The sequence below is a fragment of the Oncorhynchus masou genome, chromosome 31, assembly GCF_036934945.1.
Source record: "Oncorhynchus masou masou isolate Uvic2021 chromosome 31, UVic_Omas_1.1, whole genome shotgun sequence".
Lineage (NCBI taxonomy): Eukaryota > Metazoa > Chordata > Actinopteri > Salmoniformes > Salmonidae > Oncorhynchus > Oncorhynchus masou.
The window spans coordinates 58,422,047-58,439,703 of record NC_088242.1 but is presented as its reverse complement, the minus strand read 5'-3'; the positions used below and the strand labels follow the sequence as shown (position 1 = coordinate 58,439,703).

Genomic DNA, 17,657 nt, shown 5'->3' with positions numbered 1-17,657 from the left:
ATCCAATGCATGTCATTGGTACCTATATTAGCATTTTCACACTTCATATCCCAAATAAATATATAAGTAGCATCATTGAGTTGCAATCAATTTGAGATACTTTAGGATAATTCGAACATAATATAGGCACCATTGACTTGCATGGTTGCTGTCATACCTGGTCCATAAACTGCTTACAGGGTAAGAAAACAAATGTAATTTGGAAATTTGGGTGAACTATCCCTTTAACATTGAGGGGGATCTTTAAACGTGCTTTACCTAATGGCAGGAACAGCACCATCTAGTGGTCAGGATGTAGTATGGGACATTAACCTAACTTCAATGACTAATTTCTCTGAACAGGGGGGAAAGAAACATTAGCAATTTCACTGGGAATACATTACATAGGATGAATAAACAATTCTCAGAGCCGCAGCTCCATACTAAAGTCAGACACAGAGAACTGATAACTGTATAGCTTGCTAACGTTAGTTGCTAAATGACGTGTCTCAAGTCTCTTAACAGTGTACAAACTATAACAAAAGAAAACTAAATAACTTAGCTAAACGACCACATTGAAATAAGTACTTGATTAATTATTTCAAGCTATCCAGCGACAAACGGAATCTGGCACATCTCTATTGTGTTTCTGTTTAGGTGATTCGTTATTTTTTTGTGTACGTTGAAATATATAAACTTACTGTTAATGACAATGGAAAACCATTATTCGACTAATAAGATATAAAACTCCATATGGTTCCATTTGTGTGTCCCACATTTACAAAAAAAAATACAATACGACGAAAGTTGTATTTCAAAAGCCCAGCTAGCTCAGTTGTGTCAGTCAGATGATTGTCCAAACAAGGACACTTACACGGGCGTCAGTTTACATCCTCAAAATACTAATGTACAGGTAAAACTAGACTTCTCCCATCTTTATTCTTCTGAAACAAATGTATCACGGCTGCAGTATGATTAGTGTCAATATTGTTGTTATTGGTTGCACTAAGCTAGGCACCGATCACTGCAATGTTAGCTACTATTGCTAACTAGCGAAAGCTTTAGTTACGTAACCTGACGCACCATGACTATATACAATACATGACCAAAAGTATGTGGACACCTGTTCGTCGAACATCTCATTCCAAAATCATGGGCATTAACATTGAGTTGGTCCCCCCTTTGCTGCTATAACAGCCTCCACTCTTCTGGGAATGCTTTCCACTAGATATGGAAGATTTCTGCGGGGACCTGCTTCCATTCAGCCACAAGAGTATTCGTGACGTCGGGCACTGACGTTGGGCGATTAGGCCTGGCTCGCAGTCGGTGTTCCAATTCATCCTAAAGTTGTCGGATGGGGCTGAGGTCAGGGCTCTGTGCAGGCCAATCAAGTTCTTCCACACTGATCTCAACAAACTATTTCTGTATGGGCCTCACTTTGTCCGCAGGGGCATTGTCAATCTGAAACAGGAAAGGGCCTTCCCCAAACTGTTGCCACAAAGTTGGAAACACAGAATTGTCTAGAATTTCATTGTATGCTGTATTGTTAAGATTTCCCTTAACTGGAACTAAGGGGCCTAGCCTGAACCATGAAAAACAGCACCAGACCATTCCTCCACCAAACTTTACAGTTGGCAGTATGCATTGGGGCAGGTAGCGTTCTTCTGGCATCAGCCAAACCCAGATTCATCCGTCGGACTGCCAGATAGTGACGTGTGATTCTTCATTGGTGAGAACGCGTTTCCCCTTCTCCAGAGTCCAATGGCGGCGAGCTTTACACCATTCCAGCCGACGCTTTGCATTGCACATGGTGATCTCAAGCTTGTGTGCGGCTACTCAGCCATGGAAATACATTTCATGAAGTTTCCGACAAACAGTTCTTGTGCTGACGTTGCTTCCAGAGGCAGTTTGGAACTCGATAGTGAGTGTTGCAACCCGAGGACAGATGATTTTATGCACTACATGCTTCAGCACTTGGTGGTCCCATTCTGTGAGCATGTGTGGCCTACCACTTTGCGGCTGAGCCGTTGTTGTTCACAGACATTTCCCCTTTACAATAACAGCACTTACAGTTGACCGGGGCAGCTCTAACAGGGCAGAAATTTGTTGGAAATGTGGCATCCTATGACAGTGTCACGTTAAGTCACTGAACTCTTCATTAAGGCCAATCTATTGTCTATGGAGATTGCATGGCTGTGTGCTCGATTTTATTAATCTGTCAGCAACAGGTGTGGCTGAAATAGCCAAATCCACTCATTTGGTGTCCACATACTTTTGTATTTAGTGTATTACCTAATGTTAGCTGAAGGGACCAATGAGGCTAACACATTAATGATTGTTTTTATTAGCTAGCTCAGTATCTGTCAGCAATAATCTGTACTATGCAAGCATGGTAGTAGCTAAATTATTCTATTTCCAATTGATACTAAATGGCCCCAGGCTATTTCTGTAGCCAGCAGATCCGACCCGGTTGCTTACAGCTGCCCTAGGGTCGGACAGGCTTCCTGTGTAGATTAAGATACTGCAGAGCCGGCGCAAGATATGGCCTGGAAACGTACCTCACTCCAGGGAGGAGAAATACGTTGTACTCCGAATTGTCCCATTATCCAACTGTTACACCGAGAAGATTGAACGACTATTCGTTTTTTTATCAGTCGTTCACTCTTCTCGGTGTAGCAGTTGGGATAATGCAACAATTGGGAGTACGACGCATTTCTCATCCCTAGATTGTGTTATGTTTTCCAGGCCATATTTTGCACTGCAAAGACTTGGAAAGTTTCCTTACAAGCCAGATTACTGTACTGGTTGTCCCTGTTTGTTCTTATTAGGGTTGAAATTAAAGGAGAACTATCCAAAGGAAAGTATTATTGAACCGACTTTTCATAACTCTGGTGCTGCCATTGAGGTTTCTACCACCAGACACATGCGCAAAACCACGTAAACACCTGCAAGACTTTCAGTTACGTAGTATGCGTGCATGTACTTCCGTCTTGTGCACCTGCCGTAGGTGATGAGCAAGCAAACCATGATGGCCACACACAGAGACACTCGTGTTTTAAGTCGCGTTAATAACACTTTCGTGTGGGTATTTTATCTCGTGTTTCCATCCGAATGACAACAAAGTCACCTGACAACATTCTTGCTAGTAAAAGGACTGTTTGGATTTTTTTGTCGTATATGTTCGAGAGGAAGGAAATTCCACACTGATTGGAAAGGGGCAAAATGATAGTTTGAGATGCATATCTGGTATACATGACACAGGATGTGATTGCGTTCTTATTACTGTACATATACTCACTACTCTAATTTGAATTGGTTTGTAACTTCTTTCATCTGCTTTCAGCTGAGAAAATGAAGAAAAACAAGGGAAAGGTGAACACCACCACTGAGAAGGAGTTTGTATTTCAGTTCAGGGCAGGGAGGAATGTCTGTGTCCTCAAAGTACCTCTGCAATTCCCTGTCCAAGAAAATGTCAGTGACCTTCATGGACGACTTATGCTGCTGCACAAAATACCTTGCTTCGTTGAGAATGGTGAGATTTCCATTTAACTAAATAAAATGAAACTTTGTCTCTTCTATTCATCCAAACATACCGTTTGGTACTAATCATTTAATGTATCTTGGTTTAGAACTGAAGAGTACACTGTCCACCTTTATTGAGAGTGAAACCATCCAGGACTATGACAGAGAAGCAGAGTTGGCCCTACAGAGACTGACAACAGGAGAGGTGGACATCAACCAGCTTACAAACACATGGGCTAAGGCCTACTCGGAGGTAAAAGCAGAACTCAAAACCAAAGACCATGTTTAGAAGCATATTTTCATATGAACTTGTTTGTCCCTAAAGCTAACCCCGCCCCTGCTTCTGTCCTCTCGCTTCTTCTCCCTGATCCCTCGCTTCTGTCTGATAGTGTCGCACCCGCCGAATTTTATATTTTTCATTTCCTCATGTTGTTCACCTCACATTACAGAAGTGGATGACACTGTTGGATGTATGAGACTACAGTGCAATCTGTATTCTTATGTTATTTTCTGTATGGAACAATCCAATTATCTGAAAGATGAGCTAGAGAAGTGTTTGCGTACTGTGCCTCCTGATAATATAATTATCTCCCAGTGTCTGAGTTGTGGTCATAGATCATTATATTGATACAGAAAGTCAGTGAGTCACAGACAGTTGACTGCTCCTTAAGTTTCGGAAACAATGTATCAAATTAGATTGGAAAGATTTGCTAAAAGTTCTTGGGAGTTGCCAAGATGTAGTCTTTGAGTTGCAGCTCATCAATTTTATACAAGCGAGACCTGCGTCGTCATTAAAATCATTAAAACATCTGTGATCTGGTGAGAGAGATTACTAGACATGGTGGCTTTTACTTTAAATGGATGAAAGCGGAAACTTCCTTTGAAACCGAATATCTTCCCTATTTTTTTGTCTTTTAAAGTCGACAAGATCATCGGCTTCATGCACTTCAAAGTTCTAGACTTAAAATTCTGCTGCCACTTGCTCAAGCACTTGTAAAAATTAACAAGGCTGGCGCTCCAATAAAGCTTGGTTGCTCACTGCTGTGATGTGTACAGGGTAACCATTAACATTTTACTGCACTAGTGCAGAAATACTCATGGACGCTGTCCAGTGTATTTGAAGGAACTGCGAAGGTCTTTTTAATGTATATCATGTTTGCTGCGTAAAGATTCCTAGACTTATATTAATAGAGGAAGACTCTAAACTTTTCTATGCCCATTCTAAATATGGCACAAGTACAAGGTCCCTCTCGTAGCTTCCCCTCTATTACGTTCGTTAAGGAGAATCGCCTCTTGCTTTTCACACTGTCCACTCACAATTGTTGCCCGGGTCTTTCGTACAGCACAGTCACTCACTGTTCCACTTCCTACAATTTCCTCTGATCTACTGAACAATGTCATCCTGTGATTTTTCCTTTACTCTCAAAAGGTTACTCCCAGACACCATCATCCTCTTTTCCTTGTTCCTATTTAGACCACGCTGGAACATGCTCGTCCTGAGGAGCCCTGCTGGGATGAGGACTTTGCAGATGTTTACCACGAGCTCATCCATTCCCCGGCCTCTGACACCCTGCTCAACCTGGAACACAACTACTTTGTCAGCGTCTCAGAGCTCATCAGTGAGAGAGACATGGAGCTGAATAAGTTACAAGAGAGGTTGGTATGATCATAGAGATAAGTCCTCAATTGCAAAGGAGCCAATTAAGTCATCATAGTTTAAGTTAGTTTCATATAACAAATGCCTAATGCGTTTAGCGTTGTTCTGTTTTTCTCAACTCCCAGACAGGCAGCAGAGATGGACAAAGTCATGCAGGAGTTGGGAAAGACCATGACTGACCAGGATGTAAATGCAGTTGCCTCTCAACACTTCGATGCCCAGCAGGTAAGACACAGAACCAGTCAGTTTGTCCGTTTGAGCTACAAGCATTGCAATGCTCTATGCACAGAGCTACACAGTCATGAATATTCACGATTGGTCATTCTTCTCTCTGGTCAGGTGCTGGAGAACAAGTGGGCCAATGAACTGAAACATGTGACTCATATTCAGAAGCAGGAGTATCAGGAGTGGGTGATCAAACTGCACCAGGACATGCAGAACCCCAATAACAGCACTATTAAGTAAGAGAGAGAGAGAGAAAGAGTGTTGGTGCCTATATGTGTGTTTGCGTGCTTGTGAATGCATATGTGCAGAAATGTACTTACTCTCAAGTAGCTTTTTAGGGGGGTGCAAATCAGCAGGTTTTTTTCTGTTCCTTGAAATCCTACTAGCACTTTCAAGGCTCACAGTGAAGCAACATTGGTTAAATCAAGATAATGAGTAGTCGAGTCAGGTGGTTAAGTGCTTGGATGGGAAAGAAAGCTTGCAGACAGTGGAATGACATCTGCACACAGCAGCACTTTCAAATGCACGCTCAAGAGGCATTGAAAGAGTATCCTTGCTGATTTTATGTTGTTGTTATATATGGTTTACTCCTTTTTATGTGCAGTTCGTCAGTTCCAATGCACCTCATCTGGGGTTTGATTGATAGAATTTATTTGACAATTTGTAAAATACATACATGGTGACGCCTCCACATACAATTTAAGAAAATCATCAAGGATAACACAATAAAGCTTAACAGCTTATTTTCATCGTGGTCCTTTTGACGAGGGGAAGGTGAAATACAACAAGGTTAGGCGGCGATTGTAATGACAACAGACAATGACAGACACAATTGTTGTTTGTTTCACAATGTCTGATAATTAATACAATTTCCGTTCCTAATAAACAACTATGGACAGGTACATCTTCCTTGTCTCACATACCCTTAATATATAAACAGTATATATATAGCTATATACATGCATACATTCATACATACATACATGCATGCATACATACATACATACTAGAGGTTGACCAATTATGATTTTTCAACGCCGATACCGATTAATCGGCCGATTTTTAACATGTATTTGTAATAATGACAATTACAACAATACTGAATGAACACTTATTTTAACTTAATATAATACGTCAATATAATCAATTTAGCCTCAAATAAATAATGAAACATGTTCAATTTGGTTTAAATAATGCAAAAGCAAAGTGTTGGAGAAGAAAGTAAAAGTGCAATATGCGCCATGTAAGAAAGCTAACGTTTAAGTTCCTTGCTCTTCACATGAGAACATATGAAAGCTGGTGGTTCCTTTTAACATGAGTTTTCAATATTCCCAGTTAAGAAGTTTTAGGTTGTAGTTAGTATAGATATGATTATTTCTCTTTATACTATTTGTATTTCATATACCTTTGACTATTGGATGTTCTTATAGGCGTCTCTCTCCTCGCTTCTACCTGGGCTCGAACCAGGAACACATCGACAACAGCCACCCTCGAAGCATCGTTACCCATGCAGAGCAAGGGGAACAACTACTCCAAGTCTCAGAGCGAGTGACGTTTGAAACGCTATTAGCGCGCACCCCGCTAACTAGCTAGCCATTTCACATCATTACACCAGCCTAATTTCGGGAGTTGATTGTCAAACAGCAGAGCTGCTGGCAAAATGCACGAAAGTGCTGTTTGAATGAATGCTTATGAGCCCGCTGGTGCCTACCATCGCTCAGTCAGACTGCTCTATCAAATCATAGACTTAATTATAACATAATAACACACAGAAATATGAGCCTTAGGTCATTAATATTGTCGAATCCGGAAACTATCATCTCGAAAACAAGACGTTTATTCTTTCAGTAAAATACGGAACCGTTCCGTATTTGATCTAACGGGTGGCAACCATCAGTCTAAATTTTCCTGTTACATTGCACAACCTTCAAAGTTATGTCATTATTGCATAAAATTTTGGCAAATTAGTTCGCAATGAGCCAGGTGGCCCAAACTATTGCATATACCCTGACTCTGCGTGCAATGAACGCAAGAGAAGTGACCCAATTTCACCTGGTTAATATTGCCTGCTAACCTGGATTTCTTTTAGCTAAATATGCAGGTTTAAAAATATATACTTCTGTGTATTGTTTTTAAGAAAGGCATTGATGTTTATGGTTAGGTAGAAGTTGGAGCAACAACAGTCCTTTTTCGCGAATGCGCACTACATTGATTATATGCAACGCAGGACACTCTAGATAAACTAGTAATATCATCAACCATGTGTAGTTATAACTAGTGATTATGATTGATTAAGTTTAATGCTAGCTAGCAACTTACCTTGGCTTCTTACTGCATTCGCGTAACAGGCAGGCTCCTCGTGAGGCAGGTGGTTAGAGCGTTGGACGAGTTAACCGTAAGGTTGCAAGATTGAATCCCTGAGCTGACAAGGTAAAAATCTGCCATTCTGCCCCTGAACAAGGCAGTTAACCCACCGTTCCTAGGCCGTGATTGAAAATAAGAATGTGTTCTTAACTGACTTGCCTAGTTAAATAAAGATTAAATAAAGGTGTAAAAAATGTTTTTAACCGAAATTAACGATTTCCGATTGTTATGAAAACTTGAAATCGGCCATAATTAATCAGCCATTCCTATTAATCGGTCGACCGCTAATACAGACATATACAAGACAGTCACAATATAATAAACAACAGGCACCAAAAAGGCAGACCCTATGCTATCCCAGACATTTGCCTCCCTGTCACCTACTTTAATCTTACCACTCGCTTTTGAGACATGCTACTATTCAGCCATTTTTTCATACATTTAAAAATTATTCTGAAGATTATTCCAAAGAACGGCAGCAGAGTATACATTTTTTCCCCTATACCACTTTTAAATCTAAAAGGAACCAACGTCAGTTTCACTCCTTCCAGTTGAATCGTTATGGTTATTCCTTACTAAGTTAAAGTAGTTACCTAAGTACCTGGGGACCATACTGTGGACAATCTTATGTACAAGACACAATTTTATCTGAGCAACTCTCTCCTCCACTTTAAGCCATCTAAGGCTTTCAAAGTGGGAGTAGTCAAGATGTGTGCTGGAAGTTTAAGAATAATCATGACTAAATTGTTTTAATACATTTTTTAATATCTTGGTGGCACGATTGTACCAGGAAGAGCTTGCATAATCAAAGTGGCACTGAACAAGAGCCCCTGCCAATGTCCCCATTGCATTCTTATTCAGATATTTGGAGGTTCTTGCCAGGAACCTAATTTTATGGTTCACTTTGGCGATAACATATTGTGCCATTCTCTCCCATCAGATGGTTATCTTCATAGCCCTGTGTCCACTCATCTTCCAGTCCCAGATCTGTTTGTGCTGTTTAGCCAACTGCTATACTCATTAGCGTGGGCAAGACGGTCAGACACAGGTCCGGGACAAGGCTAGTCATCTTGTGAACCCTGCCCTTTACAGTGTGAGGTTGTGTTTGTCAGTGAGGAGATCAAGGTGCAGCCCAGTCAGCTGACAGTGGAGTCTGAGCCTGGGGCCAGGCTGTATGAGGAGCAGCGACAGCTGGAGGAGAGCTTCACCATCCACTTAGGTACTATACTGTCTGTGTCCCCATGGAAACACTGCTGCCTGTTTCAACTAGCCTATGATAAAAATGAACCCTGATGACAGCCACTGGATTTATACTTTACTTCCTGACATGGTAAAATATAAAGACGTCCCGTAGTGTATATTTTTGTTTGTTTCTGATGTATTTTGACGGTGTCGTCCAGGTGCACAGCTGAAGACCATGCACAACCTGCGTCTGGTGCGGGCAGACGTGCTGGACTTCTGTAAGCACCGTCGGCATGGCAGCAGCGGGACCAAGCTGCGGCGGCTGCAGACTGCTCTGTCGCTCTACTCCTCGTCCCTGTGTGGCCTGGTGCTGCTGGTGGACAACCGGGTCAACTCCTATAGCGGCATCAAGAGAGGTGAGAGGTCAAGGGTCAGTGGTCAACATTAAGCAGGAGACCACACTGTTAGGCCCTGTTAGTTACATGAGAGTGTAAAACTCATTTATCGTTACTGAATCAATTCAATCTTTCTTATTGCCATAACCACATATGAAGATTTTTGGCTTGAGGACACCAGTGAGTTAGATGTTTGAGCATGACGATAGCTCATAAAGGTTTTGTCACAGAACATACGCCAACCCCTAACCTTCATAAACATTGTGAGATTGTAAGACTCCTCATCATGTGTTTGTGTGTCTTCCCCAGACTTTGCCACAGTATCTAAGGAGTGTACAGACTTCCACTTCCCTCGGCTGGAGGAGCAGCTGGAGGTGGTCCAGCAGGTGGTGCTTTACGCCTGGGCTCAGAGGAGCAGCAAGCACAAAGTCCAGCCGGGTGAGTCAGTCACACACACACCAACGGGGATGAAAATGATTGGCACCCCTGTTTTCAATACCTTTCAATACATCCCCTTGCGAAGATAACGACACTGAGCCTTTTTCTAACTGAACACATTAGGAGGGATGTTAGACCATTCCTCCATAGAGAATCTTTCCAGATCCTTGATATCCTTTGTCTGCTCTTATGGACTTCCCTCTTCAATTAAACCACAGCTTTTCAATGGGGTTCTAGTCTAGAGACTGAGATGGCAATAGTAAAATGTACATTTTTTTTGTGGTCAATTAACCATTTATTTTTTCATTTTGATGTGTGCTTGGGGACATTGTCTTCCTGGAAAATCCACTTGAGGCCAAGTTTTAGCCTCCTGGCAGAGGCAAACAGGTTTTTGGCTGAAATGTCCTGCTACTGGGTAAAGTTCATGATGGGGCTCCCGAGTGGTGCAGCGGTCTAAGGCGCTGCATCTCAGTGCTAGAGGCGTCACTACAGGAACTGGTTCGATTCTAGGCTGTATCACAACCGGCCGTGATTTGGAGTCCCATAGGGCTGCACATAATGGCCCAGCATCATTAGGATTTGGTCGGGTTAGGCCGTCATTATAAATATGAATTTGTTCTGAACTGACTTGCCTAGTTAAATAAAAGTTGAATCATTTTTTTGTTGTTGACCTTAAAGGTCCAATGCGTCCATTTTTATCTCAATCAATTCATTCCTGGGTAACAATTGAATTACCCTACTGTGATTATTTATTTTAATTTTAAATTAAAACAAACAAAAATAGTTTCTTAGCAATTTCTCAAGCAAGAATTTTGCTAAAACTGGGAGTGGTCTGAGTGGGGAGGGTGAAAACTAAGAATTAGCTGTTATTGGCAGAGTGGTTTGGAACGCTCTTGCTTATTGGCCAGTCAAGTTCTTCCACACCGATCTTGACAAACCATTTCTATATGGACCTCGCCTTGTGCACGGGGAATTGCCATGCTGAAACAGGAAAGGGCCTTCCCCAAACTGTTGCCACAAAGTTGGAAGCACATTGTATGTCATAGTATGCTGTAGCATTAAGATTTCCCTTCACTGGAACTAAGGGGCCTAGCCAGAACCATGAAAAACAACCCCAGACCATTATTCTTTCTCCTCCAAATTGTAAAGTTGGCAATATGCATTGGGGCATGTAGCGTTCTCCTGGCATTCACCAAACCAAGATTCCTCCCTTCGGACTGCCAGATGGTGAAGCGTGATTCATCACTCCAGAGAATGTGTTTCCCCTGCTCCGGAGTCCAATGGCGGCGGGCCTTACACCACTCAAATTGACACTTGGCATTGCACATGGTGATCTTAGGCTTGTGTGTGTGGCTGCTTGGACATGGAAACCCATTTCATGAAGCTCCTGATGAACAGTTATTGTGCTGACATTGCTTCCAGAGGCAGTTTCGAACTCGGTAATGAGTTTTGCAACCAAGAACAGGCGATTTTTATGCGCTTCAGCACTCGGCGGTCCCGTTTTGTCAGCTTGTGTGGACTACCAATCCTAGACGTTTCCACTTCAAAATATCAGCACTTACAGTTGACCTGGGCAGCTCTAGAATGGCAGAAATTTGACGAACTGACTTGTTGGAAAGGTGGCATCCTATGACGGTGCCACGTTGAAAGCCACTGAGCTCTTCAGTAAGACCATTCTACTGCCAATGTTTGTCTATGGAGATTGCATGGCTGTGAGCTCGATTTTATACATCTGTCAGATCCTGGCCCAGTAAAGTCATGTTTGAACAAGGGCAAAGTAAATGGCAAACTGGACATATGTGTTAGGGATTATGTCAGGAGGAAGGACAAGACTCTTTTGACATCATTGCCAACGTGTGTTGTCGGAAACCTCTGTCAAGATCCGTATAAAAATCCCCATTGAATGGCTGTTTGAGTGGAGAGCTATCAGAGAGCTTAGTATGGAAACAGTCCTCCTGGCTATCAGGCCTTATATGGATGGGCCTTTGACCTCTATTGCTATTGTCATTTACTTCCTGAAAGGTCATGTTTGCTCACATGTTTTCCATACAGGAAATTCTTAACTCATCTCTTGTTTTCCTTTTGACAGAGGTTCCTAGGAATGGAACTAATACTGAAGATAAAAACAGGAATCCCTCCAATATCTTACCAGGTAAAGTTGACTGAATATATGGTTTTGACAAATTCTTTAAGGGACGAATCCTGACATTGTGAACATTTTACGTAAAGATGCACTATGCAGAAAACGCTCTGCCATTTCCTGGTTGCTAAAATTCTAATAGTTTCCCTTATTTCAGATTGTGACAAAACAAGCAAAACAAGCAAGTGTAGTGTAGTGAATTTCGTTCTACCCCTGAACAAGGCAGTTAACCCACTGTTCCTAGGCAGTCATTGTAAAAAATTATTTGTTCTTAACTGACTTGCCTAGTTTAGAAATAGGCTTTCATAGGGCCTCCCGATTGGCGCAGTGGTCTAAGGGTTCGATCCCGGGCTGTGTTGCTGCCGGCCTCGACCGGGAGACCCATGGGGCAACGCACAATTGGCCCAGCGTCGTCCAGGTTATGAGAGGGCTTGGCCGGCCGGGATGCCCTTGTCCCATCGCGCTCTAGAGACTCCTCTGGCAGGCCGGGCGCAGGCACGCTGACATGGTCGCCGGGTGTACAGTGTTTCCTCTGACACATTGGTGCGGCTTGCTTCCAGATTAAGCGAGCAGTGTGTCAAGAAGCAGTGCGGCTTGGCAGGGTCATGTTTCGAAGGACACATGGCTCTCGACCTTTGCCTCTGCCGAGTCTGTACGGGAGTTGCAGCGATGGGACAAGACTGTAACTACCAATTTGGATATCACGAAAATTGAAGGGGAAAAACACACAAAAAAACAAGTCATAGGCTGTCATTTCTAATACCTTATCTCCCTAAATTCTCTTCTGTCACGGTCTCAGGTGAATTTTACATCTCCCGCCACTCCAACCTGTCTGAGGTCCACATAGTGTTCCACCTGTGTGTGGATGACAATGTGCGCTCAGGCAACATCACGGCCCGGGACCCTGCCATCATGGGCCTCCGCAACATCCTCAAGGTCTGCTGCACTCACGACATCACCACCATCACCATCCCTCTGCTACTGGTCCACGACATGTCAGAGGTGAGAGAGAGCCTCATATTATGTGTGTAAAAGGAGAAGATAATTTACCTCGAGGTCCCAGAAGTCAGATGCATAATGCATGTACAGTGTTGTACATTATTTACAGGTGAGAGATGACAGTTATACATATGCTATGTATGCATAACTGGTGCGGTGTGACTTGAGTTTATGTACAGTGCCTTGCGAAAGTATTTGTCCCCCTTGAACTTTGCGACCTTTTGCCACATTTCAGGCTTCAAACATAAAGATATAAAACTGTATTTTTTTGTGAAGAATCAACAACAATTGGGACACAATCATGAAGTGGAACGACATTTATTGGATATTTCAAACTTTTTTAACAAATCAAAAACTGAAAAATTGGGCGTGCAAATTATTCAGCCCCTTTACTTTCAGTGCAGCAAACTCTCTCCAGAAGTTCAGTGAGGATCTCTGAATGATCCAATGTTGACCTAAATGACTTTTGATGATAAATACAATCCACCTGTAGTTATATGTTGTAAACCAAGTAAACTGTACTGACCACTCATGGTTCCTTGGTTAGATGATTATTGGGGGAAGGAGAAAAGGATGGAAAAATAGACTGAGGAAGAAGGAAAGGCAGAGTAATGACGGTGTTATTTCAGGCCTTAGGAACTGATTTGCCCCTCCTGGCCTGCAGTTAAACAGTGCTGCAGACCTGGGTTCAGATGCTATTTCAAATTATTTGAAATTACTTTAAAATACTTCCAATATAAGTAGTTGATTTAGGCCACAAGATTTAAAAATACTCAAATACACAGAAAATAAGTATTTAAATAACAAATAATCAAATACACATGTATTTGAACCCAGGTCTGCAGTGCAGTGGGCTTCATTCAGTATGTTGTCTCCATTCCCAGTGTCATCCTGACATGTTCCTACCCTCTCCGATGGCACATTCACAAGCCTTTGATACTGTCTCTCATTTCTACTTCCTCCTCCACATCTCTCTGCTTGTTTGTTCAGTGCAACCTCGGCAGTGTTCTGGCCTGTTCAGCTCTGGTTGTGAACTCTCCTTAGCATTTCCTCCATTCAGGAGTAGATGAGGGAAAAGCAGAGAGTCGTGAACATTTGTGTTTACTCAAACTGAGTATACAGCACTCTGTACACACAGAGGAGGGTAGCGATAGCATTGAAAGACAGCAGCACTCCTGAGTCCACATTGAGCAAACCAGAACCTGAGAACAGCAAGCTGTTCTCAACAAGCTGCTGCCTGATGTAGACCTCCTCACTGCGGTGCAGAGAGGGCCCTCTCCTTATCGTGCCACTACATGCCTGATGAAACGTCTTCTCTCAAGTCAAAGCAAGAGCGTGTTCACAAATGTATTCTGTATAGTATGCTCACTTCCTAAGGTGCAGGAACCAGTCTCTTTTGCAGTTGAAAGCATTTCCGTCGGGATTCTTCTTTTCCAGTACTTTTTCCAACTGAAGAAATTGTACTTTTGCCCAGCTCAGTTTATATGTACAGTGACATAATGACCAGCATAGTTTGTCAAAGGAGCGATAGAAGGCAATGAGAAAATGTGTATTCTTTATGAAAATATGCTTTTTGACAACGTCAGGCAGGCAGAATAGTAGGGAACAGTGAGGGTGACAGAGGATTAGTGTGTTCCACCATCCTGTGGCCTGACTGACTCCTCTTATTCTCTCACCTGCAGGAGATGACCATCCCGTGGTGCCTGAAGCGGGCCGAGCTGGTCTTCAAATGTGTCAAAGGTGAGATATTAAGACGCACCAGTGGCATTTTCCCCTCGTGTCTCCTCTGAGACCTCTCTGTCCTGACTTAAGATGTTTCCCTCTGCAGGTTTCATGATGGAGATGGCATCGTGGGATGGAGGGATCTCACGGACTGTCCAGTTTCTAGTTCCACAGGTAAGAATAGGTCTGCTGGTAAACTGGCCAGAACCTTAATGACTCAGACCTAGCTTGCACTGTATTGCAGTATTGCAGAATATATACAGTACCAGTTAAAAGTTTGGACACCTACTCATTCCAGGGTTTTTCTTTATTTTTACTATTACTACTTTGAAGAACATTGTAGAATAATAGTGAAGACATCAAAACTATGAGATAACACATGGAATCATGTAGTAGCCAAAAAACACATTAAGAAGGAAAGAAATTTGACAAATTAACTTAACAAGGCACACCTGTTAATTGAAATGCATTCCAGGTGATTACCTCATGAAGCCGGTTGAGAGAATGCCACAAGTGTGCAAAGCTGTCAAGGCTACTTTGAAGAATCTCAAATATAAAATATATTTAAATTTATTTAACAACAGGATTCCTTCACTATTATTCTACAATGTAGAATTATTATTATTTTTTTTTTAAGAAAGAAAAACCCTTGAATGAGTAGGTGTGTCCAAACATTTGACTGGTTGTGTGTGTGTTTGTATTTATCTATGTGTGTGTAGGATTATTTATATGACTTGTTTTGGTGAGAGCTCTTATTTCTCTATAGAACCATTCCCTTTATTAATGTGTCTCTGTTACAGGTTAGTTATATAAGTCTATTGTTCTGAGGGAGGTTCCCTATAGACTGGTTTGCCAGTACTATGCTTACATGTTGACAGGCTCAGGGGATAAGACCAGCATCAAGGGTTCTAACAGTCTGCCAGCCTTACGCTCCGATACCATTCAAAATAGAACTTCTAAAACAGCATTTTCTACACCTCAAACGAGACACGTACTGTATGCTCTCTAAATACGAGTGTTGTGAGTGGAGACGTTAATACTTAAAATGCTTATTAGAAGGCCTGTTAGAGTTGTGACCTAACATGTTCCCTATGAGAGCCATAGCTGTCAGAGCACACATGATTACAGCATCTTGACTGGTTCCACAGGAAATGGGACACCGAGCTAAAGGTGGCGCTGAGCTAAAGGTTCCTGCATAGGTTGTCGTTAACTCTTGTACACAAATAAGCGACAACAATAAAAATGTTGTGAATTTGTATGTTAAGAATTTCCCCCAAGTTGATGTTGTGCATGTAAGCCGTTTGTGTCCGTTTAGGCTACTCTGTTGGAAAGACATCCGTTCCATGCGTGCTCACTAAGCATTGCTGTCTGTGTTTTATTGACAGAGTATATCGGAGGAGATGTTCTACCAGTTGAGCAACATGCTGCCTCAGATCTTCCGCGTCTCCTCCACCCTCACGCTCACCTCCAAACGCTGAGGGAGACACAGGACCAATCACATTGGCTTGGAAACTGTCAACACTGAGTTCCAGCAAACATATTTAAATAGTTGCATTTCACAGGGGTTAGTGTGATGGATGAATTTATCAACCCCCTTGCATAATTAGCATCTTCAGGCAAGGCGGCATCATCTCGGGGCAAGGTGACATCATCTTGCCAAAAAGATAGATTGTGTTGTTGTCCAAGACGAGCATTATGCAGTTTTTGTGCATTGCAGTGAATTCCAGTGAAGGCTCTGTCTGTCATTATTCCTCTCCACTCGAGTAACAGCAGAGGGCACTGTTCTCAGAGACAGAGCCCCCAACTCTCTGATAGATGTTTATTCTACTTTGTGCCTAAACATGGAATTATCTTTTATTATGAAACTGACAGTTGGCATTAAAGTTGCACCCTATTGAGCATACACAAGTTCAGCACTTCAACTTTTCGATGTGGCATTCCAATGAACTCATTCCAATTTACTCCGTGTTTACGCCTCGGCGGTAAATGTTTTTAGTAGAAATGTATGTAAGGAGTGTTGAAACTGTTTTAAGGAGAATGACAGGCTGTGTATATAGTCACAAACTTACATTACTGATCTAATGTGAATCTCATCTCTGTGAAATGTTTCTGATTTGACATTTATTTACATTTTTTTTTACTGAGGCCTGAAGCACTGGAGTATAGTCTACACCATATTGCAGTTTCTGCACAATTTTATTTTCTGTTTAGGAATAATCCACGATTGGCTAATCTCCCTGAAGCTAATATGACATAGTAATTGCATTCCATTTCTGCTTGGATTAAGTCATTTTAGGTAGATGAAATAATTATTATTGTCAGACACTCGGGCTCCCGAGTGGCGCAGTGGTCTAAAACACTGCATCTCAGTGCCAGTGGCATCACTGCAGTACATGGCTCGAATCCAGGCTGCATCACATCCGGCCGTGATTGGGAGTCCCATAGGGTGGCGCACAATTGGCCCAGCGTCGTCCGGTATTGGCCGTCATTGTAAATAAGAATTTGTTCGTAACTGACTTGCCTAGTTAAATAAAAAATAAAAACACTTTCCTGCCCTGAATATCAGTGTCAGTATTGAGATGATTAAACAGATCAAGTGCACTAATCAAAAGTGTCTTTTTTTAAGTGAAAAACAGATGGCTGTTGGCATTCTCCTCCGAGCTCTCAAGTTGGTGTCGTGTTAACTTGCTGCACTTTTTATACCGTACTGCAGTGGTGAGAACCCACATAACGCTACGGAAATGTATCACTGAATGCCTTGCATTCTTGCCATTGGTCTCGGTGGCCTTAAGTGTTGGGTTCCCTGGGGCAGAGGAACCATGGTGCCGAGTCAGCAGCATCATGCACCGGCCGGGCCCAGTGTTTGTCCTTCCTCCTCCCTGGTGTTGTGTGCAGCCAGGCAGCCTGGATTTCAGAGCCTCACACATAGGCCCTCTGACGAGGACAGCAAATCCCTGGAACAATTGACCTCCTAGGGGGGTGATTGGTTCCTGGGTTCAGGTACACAACTAGCCCTATGTGGCACGTTCATGTC

General features: G+C 42.4%; 1 protein-coding gene across 1 annotated transcript; it reads left to right on the top strand.

Annotated features, from left to right (window-relative positions):
- The first annotated feature begins 808 nt into the window (after positions 1-808).
- On the top strand, positions 809-17,183 carry LOC135524188 (protein C12orf4 homolog). The gene is made up of 14 exons (XM_064951495.1): positions 809-892; positions 3,323-3,511; positions 3,609-3,754; positions 4,976-5,157; positions 5,284-5,383; positions 5,498-5,619; positions 8,860-8,966; positions 9,148-9,345; positions 9,634-9,762; positions 11,852-11,914; positions 12,702-12,904; positions 14,584-14,641; positions 14,730-14,797; positions 16,009-17,183. Exons 2-14 carry the CDS (start codon positions 3,331-3,333, stop codon positions 16,099-16,101), a joined length of 1,650 nt encoding a protein of 549 aa, XP_064807567.1. The 5' UTR covers positions 809-892; positions 3,323-3,330; the 3' UTR covers positions 16,102-17,183.
- Positions 17,184-17,657: the final 474 nt, after the last annotated feature.

Excerpts from the sequence above, each read along its gene's own strand:
- LOC135524188 (XM_064951495.1), top strand. The coding sequence starts at position 3,331 with ATGAAGAAAAACAAGGGAAAGGTGAACACCACCACTGAGAAGGAGTTT. Across the intron at positions 5,620-8,859 it reads CCCAATAACAGCACTATTAA|TGAGGAGATCAAGGTGCAGC; the intron begins GTAAGAGAGAGA and ends TGTGTTTGTCAG. Across the intron at positions 14,798-16,008 it reads TCCAGTTTCTAGTTCCACAG|AGTATATCGGAGGAGATGTT; the intron begins GTAAGAATAGGT and ends TTTTATTGACAG.